This window comes from Sphaerodactylus townsendi, linkage group LG02 (genome assembly GCF_021028975.2).
Source record: "Sphaerodactylus townsendi isolate TG3544 linkage group LG02, MPM_Stown_v2.3, whole genome shotgun sequence".
NCBI lineage: Eukaryota > Metazoa > Chordata > Lepidosauria > Squamata > Sphaerodactylidae > Sphaerodactylus > Sphaerodactylus townsendi.
This window is the reverse complement of record NC_059426.1, coordinates 128869145-128892360: the sequence shown is the minus strand read 5'-3', so window position 1 is coordinate 128892360 and position 23216 is coordinate 128869145. Positions and strand designations below refer to the sequence as shown.

Below are 23216 nucleotides of genomic sequence, written 5' to 3'. Positions count from 1 at the left end.
GAAGGGGGTAAAATTGTCCTTCCTATCTTTTCCATCAGAAGTTAAGTTACATCCCTGGGGCAAAGAAAAGGTCAGAATTGTAATTTATTTTATCTCGCGAAGAAGTTGCATTACCTTGTATATGTATGTGTAAAATATCAAGTCACAACAAACTTTTGGTAATCCTAGTAAGGGGTTTTCAAAGCAATTGAGAAGCAGAGGTGGTTTGCCATTGCCTTCCTCTGCAGAAGCTTCTTTGGTGGTCTCCCTTCAAAGTACCAACCTTGCTTTGCTTTGGAGATCTGACAATATTGGCTCATGTCAAATCATCTTCTCTCCCCACAACTTGTTTATCATATATTATTTTAAATATGATCACATGATCTGAAATCCTGAACAATGAAAAATGCTCCAGGAGACTATCAACCACATAATTAAGCATACTTAAACTCACTGATGGTTAACACTATGCAAAACAGTCTTTGTCCTAACCCTAACCCTTAAAACTGTAATATTTTTTCTTACAAGAATGGACAGTCCAATCTAGAGAGGGGAGCAAATCCTCCTCTGGAGCCAGTGCACCCCTACACCAGCAGGGGTGCTCATCCCCCCAGTGCAGGGGCAAATATGCCAGTGTTGGGGGGTCACTTAAATGGCAAATGGGTGCCGAATGACTTCACTGCATCCAATGTGGAAGCTGCCACTCACTTTCAGACCCACTGATGCAGTCGTTGGGGGCATTATGAGAGTGGACCAGGGCATGAAGCTGACCTTAGTCAGCATCTGCTGCCTGTCTGGCCCCCTTGTGCCGGCTGAGCCAGCCCCCAAGATACACCACGTTTCCCATGGTGTATCTCCATTTTCCTCTATAGAGGATTCTGGATGGGGGGGGGCTGTTTTTTTTCTTTTGGGGCTTTCCACACTATGGGAAGCCCCTTTAGAGGGGACAGGGCAGTGCTGGAGTGGCACCATCCATGCCTGCTGGCCCAATCAGGATTAGGCTGTTAGCCGCAAATGGCACCTCTTCAGAGATCTGCTCAGGGAAGCTTACTACTAAAAACAATTAAACAAGAACATTAAAAATAAACCAAAACTATTAAAATAATCAAATTCATTAAAAAATACATAGTATGGAACAACATAAAACAATGAACCATCTATTTTTTAAATAAACAGTTCTCAGAACACAAGAGACCATAATTTACATTGTGTATTCCACTATGAGTCTCAGTGAGGAAGGTGGACTATAAATAATTTAAAATAAAATAAATAAGCTTACAATACAAAATCTATATGTAAAACACTAGATTAAAAAACTGATTAAAAATAATTTACCTTGTCATAATGGCGTAGGAAATATATCACAACATAATCCACAAGATTAATTCTAGTATCCTAAAAAACAGAAAAGATTCAACAAGGATTGAAAGATATCACTAGAGATATGAGATTTTTTTAAAAAAATTAAAAACCCACTGTAGTTTGAGATATAAAAACATCCCTTTTATTTCATAAATTATATTAAGCTGTTGAATTCCAAAATTATCTAACATTTTTAAAAGGTGCATGATGTAGAAAATATAGCATTCATAATATAATAAATTATAATTAACCTGGCCTACCTTTGTAAAGTCAGTATGTATAATAAAAATAAGAATATTACTTCATAAAAACAATGAATGAAATACGATAAATTTAGATTTATTACATAAAACATTTCTATGCCACCTTTCCACAAAAGGAACACATTAATTATCACTAGTTGCTGTGACAGACTGTACTAAACATAGAGGTTTAAAGGTGCAAGTCAGTCAGTGGAACAAGGTGCTATCATAACAGGGGGGGGGGGTGTTCCTAGAAACAGGAAAGTACCCTGATTGGGCAAGCTGACCCATGCTTTGATTGGTGGAGCAATCAGCTGACTCAGAGAAAGAGAAGGCATCTCTCTGAGAGAAAGAGTTTGTAAACTTTTGGATTTACATTCCCGCAAGCTAACATCAAATCCCATAACTGTGTATGTTAAATATCTACTTTGAGGGAATTTCAGTCAGGGATCTGACTTGAAATATACTTGATCTGATTTGAAATATACTAAGTTAAGTGTATGCAGAGAGCAGACAATTCACAGAAGAACTGGGAGTTTTATTTAGTGATCAAGGCTGAAAGTTGAGTAGTAGGGAGACTTCCCATAGTTGACCATAAATAAAAGTAAAGGGAATATAACTTCTGGGTGAAGAAGAATTTCTAAACCAGTTAGAACAGGAATTATACACACAGGTGGATTAGTGTTCTGCTATGGCAAGTGGGTAGCTAACTGTGCCAAGGCTGTATGTGTACAGTGTGAAAGGGTACCAGCTTGGTAGGATCCAAAGTCAATTTAAATCCATTAGCCAGTAACATCTAACTGTACCACCTGAAAATAAAGAAACCTTCCATAGCATCTCAACAACTGAAGAAAATTGTAAAGCTTGATTAAAAATTGTGCCCATGCCAACACTGATGTTTGTATATAGCTATTTCTTGTCTGATTTCTATCCATTTGAAACATCTCTGAACCCACCAAGTTTGCTCCATTAATTTTATTTCTGTTTGTTGAACTTGCCTCAGTTCTCTGATGCATTCAGAAGGGGAATTTGCTTTAAAGGGGGAAAAAAGACCCCCATCACCTTTCTGGAGTTCTTAAGGGTGAGAAGATAAGCTTAAAACACCTCATAATTACCACCAGTGCAGCTCAGTTAAAGGAAAGGTGGGAAAACCTGCCCAGCATAGTTAGGAGGCTGCCCGAGCCTACTACAAATAGTTGGGAGGGTAAAGGGACCTGCTATAGTTAAAGTGTTTATTCATAGATTGGCTGGATTGTACAGATACTTTCCATACTGGCATTGCATCCCTACAGGGACTATTGGCTTTCTTCTGGAACTGCAAGCCTGTTTTATCCAGACAACCCAAGTAATACAGTGTGATGTGGCAGCAAATACTGGTATTATTGGTTGTCTTGTAAGGATTCTTGGACTTTTTAGGCATAGGATAAGAATGTGACAGACTAGAGGTGGGTACATGACCATCTCATTGCATTGTATCTTAAAGAAGTATCTTAAATGACAAAGCAGTAGGTTGAGTAATTTCTGTCCTCCTTACCACACAAAGAATGCTGTGATAACTTTTTCTTAAGCTGCCATAATTATCAAGCACTGGGCTGGCAATGTTAAGATATAGCAAACATTGGAGGAGGGGGGAGTAGGTAACAAAGATCCATGGGTTGCATGTTATTCCTAATACTTCCATTTGGCCCATTTAATTCTTTGCTTCTGCCTGTGTACTGTGGCCTTTGTAAAGGGTGGGATTTTGTTCTATACAGAAGGTTTATATACCCTGTGTTGCCTACAAAAGATCTAAATGATTGAAATCATGAGCCATGTTATATTATGAAAAAAGCAAAGCACAGAAAACTCTACAAGATACGCAGATGTTAACCTCATATTGGCAAGGACAGTATTCCTTGCATTTTATACAATCAATTATTTTGTTAATATAAATACCAACAAAAGAAACTATTTTATATTGAATAAAATAATATTGCTCATATCCATTTACTCCTTTCCTGAATCAATTTAGTCAAGCTAAACTGGAAAGAAGGATAAATAATTAAATAGCATGAAAAGAAAGACATTATAACATGAAAAGAAAGTATATTATGTGTGCAATGTCTTTGAAGTATATATTTGCTTTTGTAGGACATACAAACAACTACTAGAGTAGAGTTTAGCTATGCAAAACATATCAAATTACTGTGCAGCAATAAAATATGTCACTATTTTTTATAAATGCAAAATAATACAAAAAAAATTTTATTGGCAACTGGAGCTGCCTGCCTAGATGAGGCATAAAGACAAGGGAATTAGATTGTAATTTATAATTTATCATATTTTTTACAGTAAAACCTTTCTAATTTATATTGATTTTGGTTGGTATGACCTGATGAATGATAACAATCCCTTTTTTGTTGTGTCTTGACTTAGAACCTCCTAATTTGACAGGATCATAAGAAAGCAATAGCCACCTACCATCTTCATTTGCTGCTGCGGTTATTTACAGCAACCTAGCTTTCAAAACATATTGTGCAGAATACAATTCTTCACACATGAAATCTGATGGCATGTTACACAGAAGTGGAATAGTAGAAAATAATTTTTTATGTACAATCAGAAATTGTTGCACAAATCTCGCTCATGTTGTAATATATGTGTGTGCATGGATCCCATTATAGATATGACCCCCCTATAGTTGAGAATCTATTTTTGCTTGTCAGACACTGAAGACAAGGATATATGACATAAACTGTTCTATAGCTATCACCTTTTTGTTTTGTTTTTTTAAAGGCAGAGCCCCATGTATGTTCAAGACACTTATTGGCTGCTTGGTTTCTTTCTTGGTTTTACTGTACACCGCCCAGAGTCCTTCGGGGGTGAGTGTTAATCATCATCATCATCATCATCATCATCATCATCATCATCATCATCATCATCATCATCATCATCATCATCATCATTGTTATTGTTATCATTATCATTATCATAAAACAGTTATACCAGCATATTGATCTTGTTTGCTGTGTATAACTGTTTTATGATAATGATAATGATAACAATAATAATAACAATGATAATGATAATAATAATAATAATAATAATAATAATGATAATAATGATAATAATACTGTGACTTAAAGTAAAAAAATGGGAAACACAAATCAAGAGTTATGGATAGGACCAATGTCTGTATACTGCAAGCTTCATGTGATACTGAAAGATACTGAAAGAGAAAGCGCTGCCTTTCAGTGTAGCACATTTAACAAAAGTGAAATACTTACTCTACTTTTAACATCCTTCAGTTTGGGAAGTATTTCCAAACCAAAACCATCTGCTTGACCACGTGTCCTGTTTCCTCCATTCATGTAATTCCCAAAAGCCAGAATTAAACCCAAAACTTCTTTCACAGTTATCATGTCCAGCAACTCCTAAAAGATTAAGGCAAGTTTAATATCAGGGAGCAGAAATTCAGGGAGTGAAAGAATACATCTTTGAATCGCACTTGGTCCCGCATTTCACTGTTCTAGTGTAGACTGTATTTTATTAAGATAATTTATATTCCCCTTTGCTGTGTACATAAAACAACATTATATAAAAACCTAATTAGCATAAAAACAAGAAACGTTAAATTGCAGTCTGATTGAAAATCCACCTAAAGAGACATTTATCTTGTGTTACTGAAATCTGAATTCAGAAAGTTGTGAAAATTATTTCCAGTGTTTTTCACAGAAGAACATGTGCCATTAGTTTGTTATGATGAAATGTTGTTTGCACTACTGCAATTTTAAGACTCTTAAAGCATTTCTATGACTGCTTCACTACCAGTCAAGATCTACTACAGTATTAGCTTCATGCCGCTTAATCTGTGTCTGTGGCAGCAAGATAAATCAAAATCTGTCCACGTGCCAAGGCAAGCAGAGAGTGAAGTCCCCATGGGAAAAGGTCAGATCATGTAAATGCAACAAAGCAAATTTGTGCAAAACTTAAATCTAAATATTGAAAATGCAGAATACACAAACTTAAACCAGCTTCTCCATCCCTAAATTTACACTCAAATTCAAAAGCCACATAGTCACAGTGGTATTTCAGTCTCTCCTTGTTGGTGGAAACTTCTGACATTCCCCCAGTCCAAATCCAGAGCAACTACTGCGCTCATGTATACCAACAGTTTTTTAGGGTTGTTTTTGAAAAGTTTGCTTTGTGGCATTTTAATACAGCTATTTTGAACAAATGAGTTCAAACATAATCTTGTCATTGATGACTCAGCTTTGATTTAAACATTTTTTCAAACATGTTAATAACTTCTGTGATTCTATTAAAATATTTAAGGCATTTCGTTTTGAATATGTTATGCAACCAAAATACCAGAGTCTCATTTCTATTAACATGCCTAAAATTTCTAATGATATTGAGTTAGTTTAAAGTGAAGGATTAAATCACTAGAAATAATATCAATAAGCAACATTTTAAAGAGATATGGAGATTTTCACTTGGAGTTCAGTTCAATGAGGTTTACTAGTGTGCAAGGGATTGAAGTCTTAGTTCTCCTTTGTTTTGATTCAACTACCTTAGAGACACGATTAATTACGTCCACTTTGCGGTGCACTGCAGTTATCCCCTCACTGAAAACTGATAGGAAGATTATGCACTGGGCCCGTTCTGCAAAATTGGAGATCTGGGATAACTCATACAAAAACCTGTGAAAAGAGAAACAAATATTTACTATTAAAATTTTATTTTGATCTTATTTTACATTCATTTGGTACATACATAGTATTATAACTTATTATCACAAAGTCTCAAGAAAGAGACAAATACACGCATGGTTTCCATTCCATACTCCACAATGACATATATTCAGTGTGTGTGTGTGTGTGTGAATAAAACCCGAGAGGGGGGGGGGGGTGCTGAAGTCTGCTGGACAGAAATGGATCTATAAATTGTCATTTATTTTTCCAGTGCAGTTGTTTGATATAGATGATTGGGTTGTTTCTTTAGGCAAGGCTTGAACACTGATCCAAAAGTGTCTGTGATCAATCAGTCATTTTGAAGCCTCAGTTCCAAATACATTTGCTGGGCATAAAGCCCACTGATGCTGGAAGGACTTGCTTCTAATTAACATTCTTAAGATCAGGCAGTTAACTCTGTTCTATCTATATGGAAGTACTGAAAAGCTGAATGACACAGGGACTGGAAGGCACTTCACACTGGTAAATTTTGAAAAGTTCAATGTATCATTTAGGTCATCTAAACCTGTTTTTGGGCTCCCTTTCCCAAACAGAGTGTTCAGTGCTGATTTGTATCTTAGTTTAAGGCTCTTAGGTTCTTCACAGTTAGTTTAATGATTGCAATGCAGAGATGATCTTACTGATGTTATTGACTGTAGCAAGATACCGACAAATTTAATGTTATGAATTTTTTAAAAAATCTGCCGAAATGGAGGCTGTTTATCAGGTGTACACAAACTCAGCTGATATAAATGGTTGGCTTGCTCTCTGTTTCTTTGTCATCTCCTCCTGAAGACTTAGGCCTGGAACATAGTTCTCTTGAATACAGGGAATTTGCAAAAAGAAGAACTTGCTGGCCTTCCACAAGCAGCCCCTTGCACCCCCTTAAGCAACTGCTGAATAAGCTCAATAACAATATCCTGGGTAGCATATTGGGGTACCATAAGAAGCAGCATTTATATTACAACACTCCCTTCACTCTTGTGCAAAAAGAGAAAGAGTGAAGTGGCAGCCATTTTGTCAAATTTTGTTGATACATGAACTGCTGAGGAAAGGGAAATAGCCAGATGCATGTCATTTTCTCCTGTATATATAATATTGCCCTATTCATACAAAAATGGCAAACATGTATTGAGATGGTTGTGTGAGACATGCTCTCCCAATGTACACAGCAAGAGCACTAAAAACATAGTGGATGAAAATGTCTTATGCTACTAGCATTAGATAATTACTCTAGAACTTGGAGCACTTGCTTAAGTCTAAAATGTCAGAAAATCAAATTTGGTTATGCGAGAAAATAATCCCTAAACCAGTGGTCATAACATACAGCTGTTACTACCAAACACATCATGGTTTGCAAAATGAACCTTCAAGAACACAAAACATAATTAATATTCACAAATTCAGCGAAGAAATTCTTCAAATAACCTACACAAAATATTCCAAGATAGAATGTGCCTGTGCTGTCTGGTGCTATAAATGACTTCTCAGTTAATGTTTGTATTTATTTTATCTGTTTATTAAATTTATATCCTGCCCTTCCCAACCAAGGCTGGGATTAGGTTGGTGTTAAATTAAAAAAAAACTATAACTGTCCTTATGGGTAGATATGAACTGGATGATTCTTTCTAAACCACAACTGCCTGATTTGATCAGGGACTACTTTGAACTGCCAATCTGTCCTTCTGACTGCTGCAGGACTCCCTGTGATGCTTCCTTCTTGTTGTATTGTTGTTACAGCATTTTCAAATGTTACAGCACTTCACATACATTATCTTACAGACTTCATCTACTACCCCAAGAATTGTATATTGTTTATAAAAAAAGATAGAATCGTTCATTGTGTTGGTATAATCAGAGCAAAGTAGTTTACATGGCCTACACCTTTATGATGGAGTAATGTGGACAATATTGTATAATATTTTGATTTTGCACTTCAAGCAATCAGTCTGCTGGATAATTAACATAGAAGGAACACTGACATTCTGCATACAATCCTATATTCAGCTATAGGCTGAAACTCAGTGCTTTTGGCTACTTCAATAAAACACAGAATTATAGCCTTTGTTTTGTCAAACTGATATTACCCACATTCAAAGAATGATGCTCAGAGACTGAAAGCACTGCGGTTAGGAAAAGAATTAGTGAGTTTAAATTAGTGAGTTTAAATTACATGAAGATAGGCTTGTCCATTAAGAAAATGAAATGGCTAACATAATGAGCTGCCTAATTTTACTAATCCCTGTCCATGGAAACTCTAGGCAGACATCTTTAAGGGATAGCTAAAGTATAGGATCTCCAAGTGTTACAACAGGTATTTTTACTTCCTTGATGTTGTTTTATTCTAGTCACAATGATATGCCCTAATTCTTCCTTCAAGCTTTTTTCAATGAGAAAGTACAATGACAAAACCACCACCACCCGGTCTTACTGTTCTGGTTTGTCCAGGAGTTTTACTTCTTCTTCTTTTGAAGTGTCATAATACTGCTTTATTTTCTCCAGTTCGTCCCTTTGTGCTCTCTGTGATTTGAATGAAATATCAGCAGTAAATTTCATTTCTTCACCTTATAAAAATGAATCATGTTTTGACACAATCAGCTTTGAGAGTGCTAATCATTTGTTCTGAGGAAGGGAAAGGGATTCAGTGGTTCAACGGTAGCTACAGGGGATCAGCATCACCAAAACTGACAGCATCAACCATTCATTTGGCAATGCATATGTACCTCCTACTAGAAGCCAATGGGAATGGAAATGCAGCACCCACTTTAAATGTCATCAGTGGTCCCAAAGTAACAATCTCCTTCTCAGCAACGATTTGCCTTTGTGGATTGAGGCAACTTTGTTACATGGCATTAGTAGGATACACACAGTCCTTTATCCGTAGAGGTCAGAATGACAGAGTGCACATGCTTTTCCATTTTAATTATCTTGAGCCATTTTACATTTAATTATATGAGCCATTTTACATTTCAGAGTGCATTGACGAGTTGCTACAAAACAATATGAAGTGACTAACTAGAGAAGTTGAAGCTCAGTTGCAGAATACACGCATTCCATGCAGGAGATCAGAGGTTAAGTTGGGGTGCTGTGTGGTTTCCGGGCTGTATGGACGTGTTCTAGCAGTATTCTCTCCTGACGTTTTGCCTGCATCTGTGGCTGGCATCTTCAGAGGATCTGATAGTAGGAATGGAAAGCAAGTGGAGTATATATACTGTGAGGTCAAAAGGTGAGGCCATCTGAATAGAGTAGCCTGGCATGTGAGTCATAAAGAAGTCTGTAGCATGTGAGTAACAATGAAGATAGCAAGGTCAACAGGTGAATGCATCTGAATAGAAGTATCCTGGTCTTTGTTCCCTTTGATTGTTATTGTCTATAGTTGTCCTGTGTTTGTGTGGAGCTGATTAGTCACTGTCTTGATTCTAGAGTTTTTCATGGTTTCTTCCTTCCTGTTGAAATTGTCCATGTGCTTGTGAATTCCTACTATCAGATCCTCTGAAGATGCCAGCCACAGATGCAGGCGAAACGTCAGGAGAGAATGCTGCTAGAACACGGCCATACAGCCTGGAAACCACACAGCACCCCAGTGATTCTGGCCGTGAAAGCCTTCGACAATACAGAGGTTAAGTTCCTTGCAAGTCCATATACTTGGTCTTTCCATGTACAGGCAGTGAGAACCTCAGGCAGCTGCTATCTGCTGGAGTTGACAATGGTAAGATTACAAGGATGGACTGGCCACTTAACTTACAGAGAAAGAAGAAGAAGAGTTTGGATTTTTATCCCCCCTTTCTCTCCTGCAGGAGACTCAAAGGGGCTTACAATCTCCTTGCCCTTCCCCACTCACAACAACAACCTGTGAGGTAGGTGGGGCTGAAAGAGCTCCGAGAAGCTGTGACTAGCCCAAGGTCACCCAGCTGGCATGTGTGGGAGTGTACAGGCTAACCTGAATTCCTCAGATAAGCCTCCATAGCTCAGGCAGCAGAGCTGGGAATCAAACCTGGTTCCTCCAGATTAGATACACGAGCTCTTAACCTCCTACGCCACTGTTCTTGGTAGCCCTCTGCACTGGAATGAGTAGAGCCAAATCCCAGTAACTCTGCTAGCTGTAGGGACCATTCAGCTCAGAATCAATCAGAGGTCCCAGCAATGGGTGCTGGCCAGTCCATTGCCTCCTTCTGCACTGCCATCACCTGGCAGTAGTGTTGCCAGCTGGATTTTAGCAGAATGGCTCCTGCAACACAGATGTAGGGCTGAATGGGCCGCTCAGCCTGACTCATTCCTGAGACATTTTAATTTCCCAGTTCTCCCTTGCAAGTTAGGTGGACCAATGGTTGAACTCACTATAAGGCTGATGAGCAAGGTAACAAGGCAACGGGATTGACTCATAACAGTGATAATATTTAGGGAACATAATATTCTTCATATTTTATTTGCAAAAAAGTTATTTTTTGTCAAAAGTGCTAATTGAAGTAGACAAGCCTTTATTGACATTCCAAGTTACAATAAAACAATTGTCCATAAAAGACAGATAAATACATCAAATATTCAAAGTCTTATCAATAGTGTAGTCCAAATGAACTCATCAAAAGTGCCATTCCTATATACTTCTTCACAGACCAGATTGAAGACTTATCAACAGAACCTAAGTATCGTAATAACATACAGTATTAAAATTTTACTATAAAACACAGAGTTTGTTGGGGTGGCATCAAATACAGAATAAGGGATAGGGGACAAGGAAATGGGTGAATAATTGATCTGACTCAGGTTGCCACAGCCTTCAATTGTTATACCATCTGGCAATCGATAATAAAACTATGACATTTTTCTATGAGTCACCCACAGGTTATTTGACTTTGGATGACTGTGAACCTATAGGTTACTGGCAGAGGTAGGCACTGTATACCAGTAGCAAATAGTTAATATAACCAACATTATTGTTGTTATGATGCTAGAAATCTAATGCTTAGTGCCCATCTAGAGTTGCATCTATAATCTAGAAAGGAATCCTAAAAGCATCAGTTAAATGATTGTATAGGAGTGAAGTAATGATGGGTTGGGTCATTCTGATCTTGGTAAATCTTGCACAATGAAACAAAGTGTGCTCCAGTGTCTCAACTTGGCCTGAGTTGCATGGGCATAGCCTCTTTTGTTTATCTATACATTGGTATCTGCCTTTAAGGAGCATAAAGGGTATTAAATTGAAACGGGCCAAGGTTATTGCTCTTCTGTGCCTTGGATTGGTAAACCAGAAAAGATAGTTGGCTGTATGTCCCTGTTCAAGAGGGATAAGCAGATTTAGAGGAGAGCATGTTTTCCTCGCTTCAGCTATCATGTTGCAGTACTCATGTTCCAGCAGCCTGATTTTCAGGCAATTATAGGCCTCCGATAGAGTGAAAGAGTAAAGTGACTCTAATGGGAGGCCGATAGCACTAATTTTTTCTTCCACCAACATCATCCATCTGGGAATTACCGAATCAGAGAGCATCGAGTGGATTAAACTAGAATGATCTCGTGAAAAATGGATGCGCAGCCAATATTTGATAGTTCTCAGCCAAGCCATTGTGACATGGGATATCTGCCCAAGTTCTAAGCATAGGGCTGCATATGGGGCACAGTTGGGTAGGCCCATAATTTTGTAAAAAAAAAAAGGGACTGAGATCTATTTAAGATTTTGCTCGCTGCTTCAATCCAGATAGGTGCTCCATAAAGGAGCTTGGTTCCACATTTGGCAATTATGCTAATTGGCATTTGGCAATTGGCAATTATGCTAATTGGCATAATTTTCTTTTTCTTTTTTCAATTTAGAATTAATTTTTATTTCACTTTAAACAATTTGGCAAAGTAAGATCAACAATGCACAATGTTGGCAATTAGATGTGGGCTGTTAGCAACATTAGGGGGACATTTTCTTTTTGGGAAACACATGATGGGGCCCAATGTAGTATGATCAATCTAGTCCATATACCATTCTTGGAGACTGTAGAAGTGTTAGTATATGTATGTATGGGGAAATTACTGTACTGTTTCCTAAGTATGCAATCCAATGGCCAAATCAGCTACAGAGGAGGAGGAGGAGGAGGATGGCCAAGAGACAGTCTAAGCAGCAGAAACATGCCACGCACTGATCAGGCAGATATTGCAGAAGAAATATGTAGTGCAGTCACAGAGGACCACAACTTGTGCAATAGAGGCTGCAAACCTGCACAATATTTTCTATTGTTAAAATATTAATAGTTAGCCTCTCCTATGACTGAGATGGCTAACAACTGATCTACTGGAGTTGGCAGATCCAGGTTGCTATCCTATGCTGGAGTCCAAACTGAAGGATGCTTATCAATGGTTAGTCTTAAACCTTGAGTAAGCAAAATACCAACACCATTTATCTACATTATAGGTATATTCTTTTATTCGAAGTAACTTGGACATTTTCATCTAATTGTTCTCAAATGACTTGGTCTCACAGCATTTCCTAATTAGATGGACATTTGACAAATATGATAGTAACAGCAAAGGAGTTTGAAAAAGACAGCTATATCTGATGGAAGATGGCAGGTACAGAGAATGGACTGTAACAAGATAGCATATTTTACTGAAGGAAGACAATATTTGTAAGGAAAATACAGAATGTGAAACTAGAATACCTCTTGGTGCATATGTAAACTAGCAAAGTGCACTTAGTGTTTCAATACTCACATTTTCATACAGTGCTTCCAGTGTTTCCAGGTCTACTATTGAATCATCCACATTTAGTATAGCTATAGAAAAGACCAAAAATATATATCAGACAATCAGCAATGTATGCTAAATGAGCTCAGGGCTGAAGCATAATTTTTCTGCAGCTGGTACAAGCTTGAAACATCCAATCTATATATACAGTATACCGTAACCTCAGAAATCATGAAAAAAAATTATCGAAGAAGAGGAGGAGACAGTCTCCTTGTGAGGTAGGTGGGGCAAAGAGTGTTCCCAGAGAACTGTGACTAGCCCAAGGTCACCCAGCAGGCTTCTTAGGGAGGAGCAGGGAAACAAATCCAGTTCACCAGATTAGAGTATGCCGCTCATGTGGAGGACATGGGGAATCAAACCCTGTTCTCCAGGTTAGAGTCCACCTGCTGTTAACCATCACACCACAATGGATCAGACCAGTAGGATATGTAGTCCAACTACCTGCCCTGGAAAGCCAACAAACAAGCACAGTGGCCTGATGAAGCCTCCTACTTAGTGCTGGGTTTTATAGTTTTACTGATTCTGAATACAGAGACAATTATGAAATGCTGTAATTAGATCACATTATAGACATGGGCTGAAAATCTCTGCCTCATTCTGTCCACATCAGCCATTTCCCACCTATTTTTATCTGTCTCCCGTCTTTAGTTATACTTATTATTCATTTACTTCATTTATGCCTTCCCTTTCAGTGGGGTTCAAAGCAGCTTACATAATTCTTCTTTCCTCCTTTTCATTCTCACCACAACTCTGCAACTCTCTCTTTCTGCCCTCTATCCCATCTCTCTCCCCCCTCACACACACAAACACCATCACTCTCTCCTTTTGACCCCCATAACTCTTCTGGCCACCTACACACCTGCTCTCCCTCACTTCTTCCCCACTCAGTAGTGGTGGAGACAGCTGTCCCCCCCTCTTCTCCCAGCTGCCCACCACTTCTCCCCCCACCCCAGACAGCATTACTTATGAGGTAAGTAGAAATCACTATTTCATACATATTTGACTGGACAGAGAAGACACAGATGAAGAGTTTCATTTAACAGAAAATAACATATTTTACAAAGACGGATCTTATATTCAAAGTTTCAAAGATTCAAAGTTTCTTTTTTACCACACAGAGCTCCTGTGCATTCACAACTGACCCCCAAACCTGACTTAACATCAAACAAATACCTGGCTAAACTGACACTCTTATCTAGAGCCTCCAATTTCCTATCTGAAGAAAAAAATTATTTGTCCTTTAGAAGAGGCTGGCTCTCCTCCAGTGGAAGATCCAGTGGAGTTTCATGGGCTCTGAGTGACAATTACTTGGATCTGTATGAGGCTCAAATCATAAGGACTGATTCAGAGCCCTAGAGAAGAGGCAGAACTTTTGAGGATGATTGTCACAAACTGATATTCAAAGTCCTCTTAGCATCTAATAGTAGATGAGTTGTGGCATTCTTAACTAACTGTAGTTTATAGATTGCAGTTTGAGCAGACCAATAAGGACTGCATTAGGACTGCTAGCTTCAAGCATTATAGTAGGCTGATTCCATGTGGGCAAACAAACACGGGTGTAGGATGCTATAAAACCCGTCTTTTGTGGGGAGACTTCGCACACGTCCCACCCCAAACTAAGTCTGCCCCGTTCAACTTCCATAAAACCCAGTTTTTTTGAAAATAGCTAAACTAGTGATTCTTTTGAAAAATCCCGGGTTGGAGCCAGGCAGGAACTGATTTATTTGCCTCCCTTCCAGCATACCCTCCACAATGAGGGAGAAGCCACCTGCCATTGCCCACTGTTCCAGGGAGGCCCCTTTCCCTTTTTTAAAAAAATGTGGGTTCCATCTGCATAGCTATGCAGGTGCAGCTGGGCATATTGTGGGATGATCGACATGGTTGTGGGGGTTCATCTCTGCATGCCTGCATAGCTATGCATATTAGCAGGAAATGTTTAAAAAGAAGCATTTTTGTGCAAAGCACAAAAGTAACTCGAATTGTTTCTGTGAGCTCCAACGCCTTCCTGGAATGTGTGTGAACAGGTTAACAGGAAAATGGGTTCCTTTATCACAACCCATTATACATTTGCTGTGCGGAATCAGCCGTAGATTATGTGGCCAGATTAGATGAGTCAAGGTAGGAAGCCATATTTAGAGCTAAGTGGAAATGATACAATATTTTTGGAGGGGCAGCTGCATCAGCTTGCTTCTTCGGCAATAAATCTGGACCCAGAATTACTTCATGACAGCAGAATTACTCCATGACAGCAAGAGACAACTGGATCCCACGAAAAGTAGGCAGCCCCATATATTTCATGGCTTCAGCCTTTCCAATCAACATTATTTCCATTTGTCAAGACTCAGTTTCAGCTGATTTACCTTTAACTGTTCAACTACCACAGTCAGACATTGGTTCAGAGAGTCCATGGTATCACCAGGTGTTTTGGATAAAGAAACGTAGAGCTGATGTAACACTGAACATTCCAAACCCATGAATGATTTCTCCTAAGGACTTCATGAAGGGATTGAATAGCATGGGAGAAAAGACTGGACCTTCTGGAATCCCTCAAGGCGGGTCCCACACAATAGAAAACTTCTGAGTTCTGTTCATACAAAATTATTTAAATCAAACCATAGCATATCTCTTAATCACTACTTCTACCTCCAAATGTCTCAATAGGATAGTATGGTCTGCTGTGTTAAAGGCTGCCAATAAGTCTGGTAAAAACAACTACTTGAGATTTACGTGATCATGGAAAGGCATAGCCACTAGTAGGGACACCAGTACCATCTCTATTCCATAACCCATGCTAAAACCAAGTGAAAGGAGTCCAGGAAAGAGGATTGATTCAGGAAGGCCTGAATGTGCTCTGCAGGAGACTAGGTTACATTATTTTCCTCTAATATTTGCTTTTCAAAGTAATGCACAGATGACCGTCTGCTTTAGGCACAAGAAAAGGCACAAGTTTACTAATTGATTTATAATGGATATTACTGACCTACTGACATGATTTTGACATGATTTAGGAATCCCTATGGACAAACATCTAACACTCATGTGATGGCTTTCAAAGATCCCAAGATCATGACATAGTGGTAACGGTATGGCTCTAAGACAATGTGGAAAAATGGCAACAATTCTCTGTAGGGTGAACTGTTTATTGTTATATAGTTTGGATTCTCAGAAGGAATCCTGGCACTGAAATAGTTTATTTAAAAGTGCTACTATACTACCTCACCAGTTTATGATATTAAACTTTTGCAGGCAAGATGTTGAGAATCTCCTTGACATACATGAAGGCAGAGGAGAGGATAAACCAAGTTACTTAATATCTAATGGAATTAAATAGTAAATATATTGCAAATAAACATATAATAAAATAAACAATAATCATATAGTTGGTTTGCGAAAAAGGTATGGTAATCTGAATTAAGCATGGTTTTATAGCTCACAGACTGATAAGGAACAACTACTTGAGATTTATGTGATCATGTAGCAGTTCTCTTTGAGAAAGAAATTCAGATATAGGGAATAAAAAGAAACTGTAAGAGTAAGCATACACTTGCAGAGATAAGCCAACATTCTATATATCAGAATAGCTTTTTTTCATTCATTTCTAGTCTTCCTTGAAAACTGTCATAGGACTAATTGATTCCTAGCAGTATTCTGATTTTACAATTGGAATTACTTAATAAGTCACAATTGAATTTAGATGATGCATTCAGATTATTTTGAAAAATTAGTTTAAACTGAAAGTCCTAGGCATACTCTGAAACAGATTACTACTATCAACAAATACTGAGATTTTATATGCAACTGCACAGAAATTCCTGAAAGGCTTTTATTTCTTCTGAAAACAATTACTATTTTATTAAGATCCACAAAGGTAATTTTGCTAGGCATACAATTTCAGTTCACCCTTGCATCTTAAATATAAATTGTTTGCTTAAATTAAAATGGTAATAGAAATGTTAATAACATTAACTCTAGGTTAGGGTCCCAACAATTCTTGTGTGTTCATTGAATGTTCTCTAGTTGTTACATGATATCTTTTAATTTTGGCAGCATAGATTTCCTTACCTATAAGAGGAGACATGACCATTCACAATTGAAAGAGATTTTAAAAGCTCTGTTCAGATTTTCTTCCATGATATGTGAAAGCAGCTAGGCTCACATCTTTAAATAATTATTTAAAAGTAATAAGGTTTCTCCCCTTCTACCTCTAACCCCATGATTTTACATTGTGAAATTAACCAGCAGGCTAGTAAATTTTCTCTGTGGCAGGCTAATTAATTCTTTTAAAAGGACCAGTGACATTTAAAATGCTTTACAATTTGGCTTGTCAATTATGATTCTCTCCCTGGTTTGGACGCAAAGGCACCTGGGAAGAAGTAAACAATATGAATAGCAAAAACAAGATTTCAATAAGTAAAGAAATAACATGGTCATGGTTGTCACTTAATTCTGTGCAGTTGCTGTTGTTTATAGTTTTTTACGTTGTTCACCTGTTGATATCAGCAGTATTTTTCCATCTACAATTTCTACTTCATTTACATGCATTATGTGGCACTGTAGGTAAGTAACTTGGTCAGTTAGCATTGATTTTCAAATTGTCTCTATAGTCCACTACCGCATTATCTCCCACACTGGAAGACAGTTAAATATATTTATTGGATATAATAACATCCAAAGCTTCCTGGGGAACCAGTACATGCTGACGCTTGAATGTGTACAGGTTGTCAGTTGATAACTAGACATGTGGAACATGTCAGCATACTGTGATAAAGGTGCTTCAAGAGTACAGTTTTTCTTTGATAACAGAAGTTGCTCTGCACTAAAGCATATACAACATATTGGATCTCAAATGTCTATCAGTAGAGGGAATTCGTGGCCATCTTTGAAGTCTTTCCCTCTTCCAACCAGCCCCTTGTATCTATGATGATATGGCTAAAAGAGGGGGTTCATTGAGAACAAAATGCCACATTCATGGTGAACTTGCCATATGAATGATGAATTGGATTAACTCATCCATTCTTTCTTGTCCAAGCAGACCATGAGTAAGTTTCATTTCATTTTACCTTCTTGAAGCAGTTCTCTATTGACAACATCGTACATTCTTCTTATAGACCTCCATCCAACTAGGATTGCCAACTTTCAGGTGGGGCCTGGAGATTCCCTGTAATTATAAATGATCTCCAGACTACTGGAGACATTGGCTGCTTTGGAGGGCACTCCCCGCTCCAAAACTTGCCCTCCTCAGGCTCCACACCTACCTCTAACTTGGTAGCAGTGGAATTTAAACACTGTAAAATGATGAGCAACAGAGTAACTAGTGATCAGGGATACAGTACATTATTTTGTTTTGTTTTTAAATCATCCATTTTAAAAGGACAGTCATGCTGCCAAAATTAAGCCCTACAAATATTACTGGAAGAGAGTCTTTACTTTCTTACTGAAATTAATGGGACTTTTACAGTTCCTAATGTGAGCTAGATTGTGCCCAAGTTTTTAAAAAGTATTAAGTGAATGATAATATAAACTATTCATTCTGCCCAAACTGCTCATTTTAATATCAGTTAACTAAATAGAGGCTGTATTCTTATTCCCCTTTAACTGCCCATCCTTGGGTTGAATGTACAGTTATGTTATCTGGCAATTATCTTCTACAGGATACATTTGCCATAGGCCAGGGTGTGCTGCAGGTACCATTTTAGAAGTAATCTATTAATATTGCTGTTCCCAAAGCTACCTATAGAGAATATTTTTTTAAATTTCAAGCAGGAGCAACCTGCATGTGCACGGAAGAACAGATTACATCCAAAGTTATTTATTTAACTGATATTGAATTGGAAATATTGTCAGATAAAGCACACCAGTCTGACAAGATAATCTTTCTTATAAAATAAGGTTAAATTGAATACTTAATGTCTATATTCACTATGATCCAACTATAGCAGTGAGGCCTTCCTACCCCCAATCTAACATCCCTAAACAACTTGTGAAGTTTTATTTTTACGTTTAATCTTGCTTTCTACTGACTTGTCCTCCTTACACTGTCAATTTGGTCAGAATATCTCAGCTACACCTCACAATATGTCAAAAGGAAATAGACACATGCTGTGAGAAGCTGGTAATTTTATTGGGTTCCTCTACCTTTAAAAATCTGTTACTGGGCCAAGTCTGGTTTCTGAACTCCTTTTTAGTAGGGAAATTGAGGCAAACATTTTTATGTGACCCTATGGTGTCTGCTCACAACAAGAAGAATTTATATACACAAGGATAATTAGCGCAGTGTTGCGCCCATTAAGATATAATAACCGTCAGCAAGGACAAAAAGCAGATCCGCATCGTGCATTCAAACTAACAGGCACACATAAAAATACTTGCCAACTACATTACACACGAAGGTAGCAGTGTGTGAATTATAAACTTTACTCAGTGTTAGTAAAAAAAGTCTAAAAATAAAAGAGTTGCTTTTTTTGCCTGTCTTAAACTTTCACTGAAAGTGCCTACTTGCCCAATTTTCTTTCGCTCAAATTATGCAGATAAAAAAGTACTGAAAAAACTTAAGGTGTAACCTGAGGGTATACATTAGAATATTAAAAACAAACTTTTCTTGTATCTTTTAAAGATTTAGCTATAAAAATTACCCTGAATTAAGGTGCTACTGAAAAGTTCAGTATATTGAATATACTGTTAAAATGATCCTCATCTTTAAAGATGAGGTGAACTACTGCATGCTGCATTCTTTTTATAAATTTCCTATGGTAAAATATAACTTCTCATAAACAGTTGATATGATAAATAAATATAATAGTATTTTCAAATGAATAATTAAAATATCTTAATTTGTACATTTTCATATTAGTACCATTACCAAAGGGAAATATTATCAATTTTAAAAAGAAACTAAATGTAAAGTCCAAAGTGGCATTGATTATGTTCCAATGATAGGATAAATTCTGCACTGTCAAAACCTTTAACAGATCCTGCTTCTATTTTCTATTTTGAGCAAATTCTAATTGTGTGTGTGTGGGTGGAAGAACTTCTCCTATATGACTATCTACTATGTAAAAATGTTAAGATTTATGAGGAAGGAAAACAGTCTGGATGTAAATATGAGAGGTCCGAAGAACTGAACTGCTGTTTGAAGTCATGAGCAAAAAATTGGGTAACTCATGTTAGCCTAACCACATCAGACTTGGTGCCCGTAGGCAGATTCACAAAAACCATATGTTGCAAATTATCCATAACAAAAGACATAACTTTTAAAGGAAATTGTTTCCCAACTTTTGGATTGGGTGGTAGGGCTTGCCCTGTATTACATGGACACAATATCCACAAGCATGAAAAAAGAGTTTCAAAAACATTATATTAAAAGTTGGTTAGTTTTTAACCTACATTCAACCATTAATTACCAATTTAAAAATGAACTGGATATTTAAGAGCTATTAGATGCTGTCTGAAAAATAGCACCATAAGATCTTTAAAGTTCTCAGCTATGTCAGGAGACAAGCAGAAAGGGATTTCCAGTGAAATATACTGTTTCCATGCATGGACAGACCAAGATCTTCAGGCTGTTGATTTCCTTGATCCAGTCATTGGACCACACTACGCAAAAAAAACCTTGCTTGTGTTGAAGAGTTAAACTTAAGATATCCTTATAATTTTATTCCAAAAGCTGTTAAGGATACAATCTCTAACATGAGAGGCATGTTGATTTATAAATCTTATAAAACTGGCTAGGCTAGGCACAAAAGTGCAGCCTTTGCAGTTGTGAAATTTCAGGAAGCGGGGATGGATAAAGGCAGTGGTGGCATTCAAATAATTTAACAACTGGTTGTTTACAAGCACCATTTTAACAACCGGTTCTGATGAAGTGGTGTGAACCTGCTGAATCCCACCACTGGATAAAGGCCTTTGTTGTACTGTTGCCAAGACATTCTCTAAATCATTTGTGGACTCAGGAATGCAAGTAGGTGGTGATGCTGAAGAGGAAGAACCACACAGAGATCATGTTCTGGCTTTTGGTAAGTCTGGGCCATAGTTTCCTTCCTCTCCTTTGTCCAGTCAGATTACACACTTGACTTCCCTCCTATGCCCCTTTCCTTTGTACTTTTCTATGTCCTTACTTACTAAAAAATCTTACGGATTTTGTTTGTTGCCTTTGTATTATTGACTGCACAGAAACTGGACTCCTGCCTTGATGCTCACACCCAAGTCTGGGACTTCTAAGGGATAGACAGCATTAATCTTGTGCTTTCTCTCTAACTCTACACCTTGGATACCTTGACTCTTCCCTTTTTATCCAAGAACACCTTCCTGTGTAAAGATCCTACTAAATAAAATGGGACTCAATTCCAAACAGATCGGTTGGGATTGCTTCTTTAAACATTGCTTGGATGCCTGAAGTGACTGGTTTTTTTAAAGTGGTCGCCTAGGCCGTTTCTGCTCAGTGGCAGAAAACAGCTCTCCACTGGCATAATTCATGCCAGTGGATGCATGAGAATGGATGCATGGTCTCATGCAGCCAGCCCTGGGGCTGCTGGACTCGCAGAGGCAGCTCTGCATGTAGCCACCTGTGGGTTGTCCCGTTTACCTACCTCTCCTCCCTGAGCAGCTCTGGATGGCTGGAGGGACATGGCCACACTGCCCTCTGACCTCTGGGGGTCCATCCAGCCATCCAGAGCTGTGCAGGGAGGAGAGCTGGTGAACGGGAAACCAGAGGGACTAAAAGTGGCACCCACATGCCAGTGTGCTTCACACTGCTCCGGCGGGAAGACACCACTTTTGAAAAACCTCACTCACCACTTTTGAAAAACCCCTTTCTTGGGGGGAGGGGGAGTGAGGGGAGGGCCAGCTGTGTGGATAGCACCCCAGGGACAGTGTTTTTACTGTCCCTAGGTGCTGTTTCCGCCTGTGCAAAAACAGCCCTAGAGTTGTGTGTCATTGCTGAATTATTGGTATTATTTTAATTGATTGATGTTAGTAATTCTCAGCCATACATTTGTTTTATTCCCCTCAATAAAATTTATTTCTGTTCTCTTTCTATCTAGATGAAGTCAGTTTTGGCAGTGTTCTTTCTAAGCATGTAAACATGCCTCAATGAGTGTTCTCTTGCGATTGTTGCATGGGTCACTGCCTCAATTTCTGGGTATCTTTAAACCAGATCCAGAACATAAATCAGCAGCTCATATAATTTACAAATAAGTGGCATCAAAGGGAAGGGGTTTTTTTTGGTATTTTTTGTATGTATGCACCAATAGAATATTGGTATGCTGCCTTTCCATACCCGTTTGAGGCAGTTCAGGACTTAAACAGTAAAAAAGAATTAAGCAACAGCAGTAAAACAATAAAAATAAATCACAACAAATAATAAAACAGCCAATAAAACAAAGTTGTCTAGCATAATTATAGTAAAACAGAACTCAGGATAGAAGCAGACAATAAAACAGCAAAAAGATGCAAACCATTAATCAAAAGTCTGCGTACAGACTTGGAGTGGACCATAAAGAAGAATGAAGAAGGCACTAGGAGAGCCTCAAGAGGAGGCTAATCCAAAGGCGAAGTACCACCTCTGAAAAAACCCTGCCTCTGGATGCCACCCATGTCACCTCTTCATGCAAGGATACGGAGAACATAGCTTGAGAAGATAATCTTAACTGGTTACTGGACAAAAAGAGAGGAAGAAGTAACTTGGTCCTTAGTTATTTGGGGTCTTCTAGGTAAAATTAAGGATTTTGAATTGGGTCCAGAAGCAGATGGGCAGCCGGTGTATACCCTTCATCTCATTGATAATTGATAGGCTATTTCAATTATGATTTGAGTTCCAATCCTTCATCACATTGATAATGCTCAGGCTATTCCAGTGATGATTTGAGTTCAGAATCAAAAATGGGACGTATTCAATCTTCCATATGTCCCTCGATGCATGCTCCTCAGACACTTCTTATGGCTGTTGTTATGCCCTATTCATCTAAGAGTTTATAAATAATTATGGGGGACTAATTTTGACAACTTCTCCCTGCCCCCCCCCCCCCTCACGCAATTTGATACTATTAATGGGAATCACTCACAAGATCACCTTCTCAGATACAGGGGCTGCAGAAAGATGGGAAAATAAGCAAACATCACTTCTGTGAGCTTTTTTAAACTGACAACCATGAAACCAAGATTGACAGTGCTATTGGCCAGTCAAGGAGAGTTGAACTTT

At 38.1% G+C, this 23216-nt stretch overlaps 1 protein-coding gene across 2 annotated transcripts in view; it reads right to left on the bottom strand.

Moving 5' to 3' along the window:
- The window catches only part of FMN1 (formin 1), a 185885-nt gene that overhangs the window by 67708 nt on the left and 94961 nt on the right, over window positions 1-23216 (bottom strand). For both annotated transcript variants that reach the window (XM_048486013.1, XM_048486012.1), the window contains 5 exons: window positions 12989-13050; window positions 8727-8815; window positions 6136-6265; window positions 4850-4996; window positions 1315-1374 (listed from right to left, as the gene is read on the bottom strand). In XM_048486013.1, coding sequence (XP_048341970.1) covers window positions 1315-1374; window positions 4850-4996; window positions 6136-6265; window positions 8727-8815; window positions 12989-13050 — 488 coding nt within the window. The remainder of the gene's footprint in view (window positions 1-1314; window positions 1375-4849; window positions 4997-6135; window positions 6266-8726; window positions 8816-12988; window positions 13051-23216) is intronic.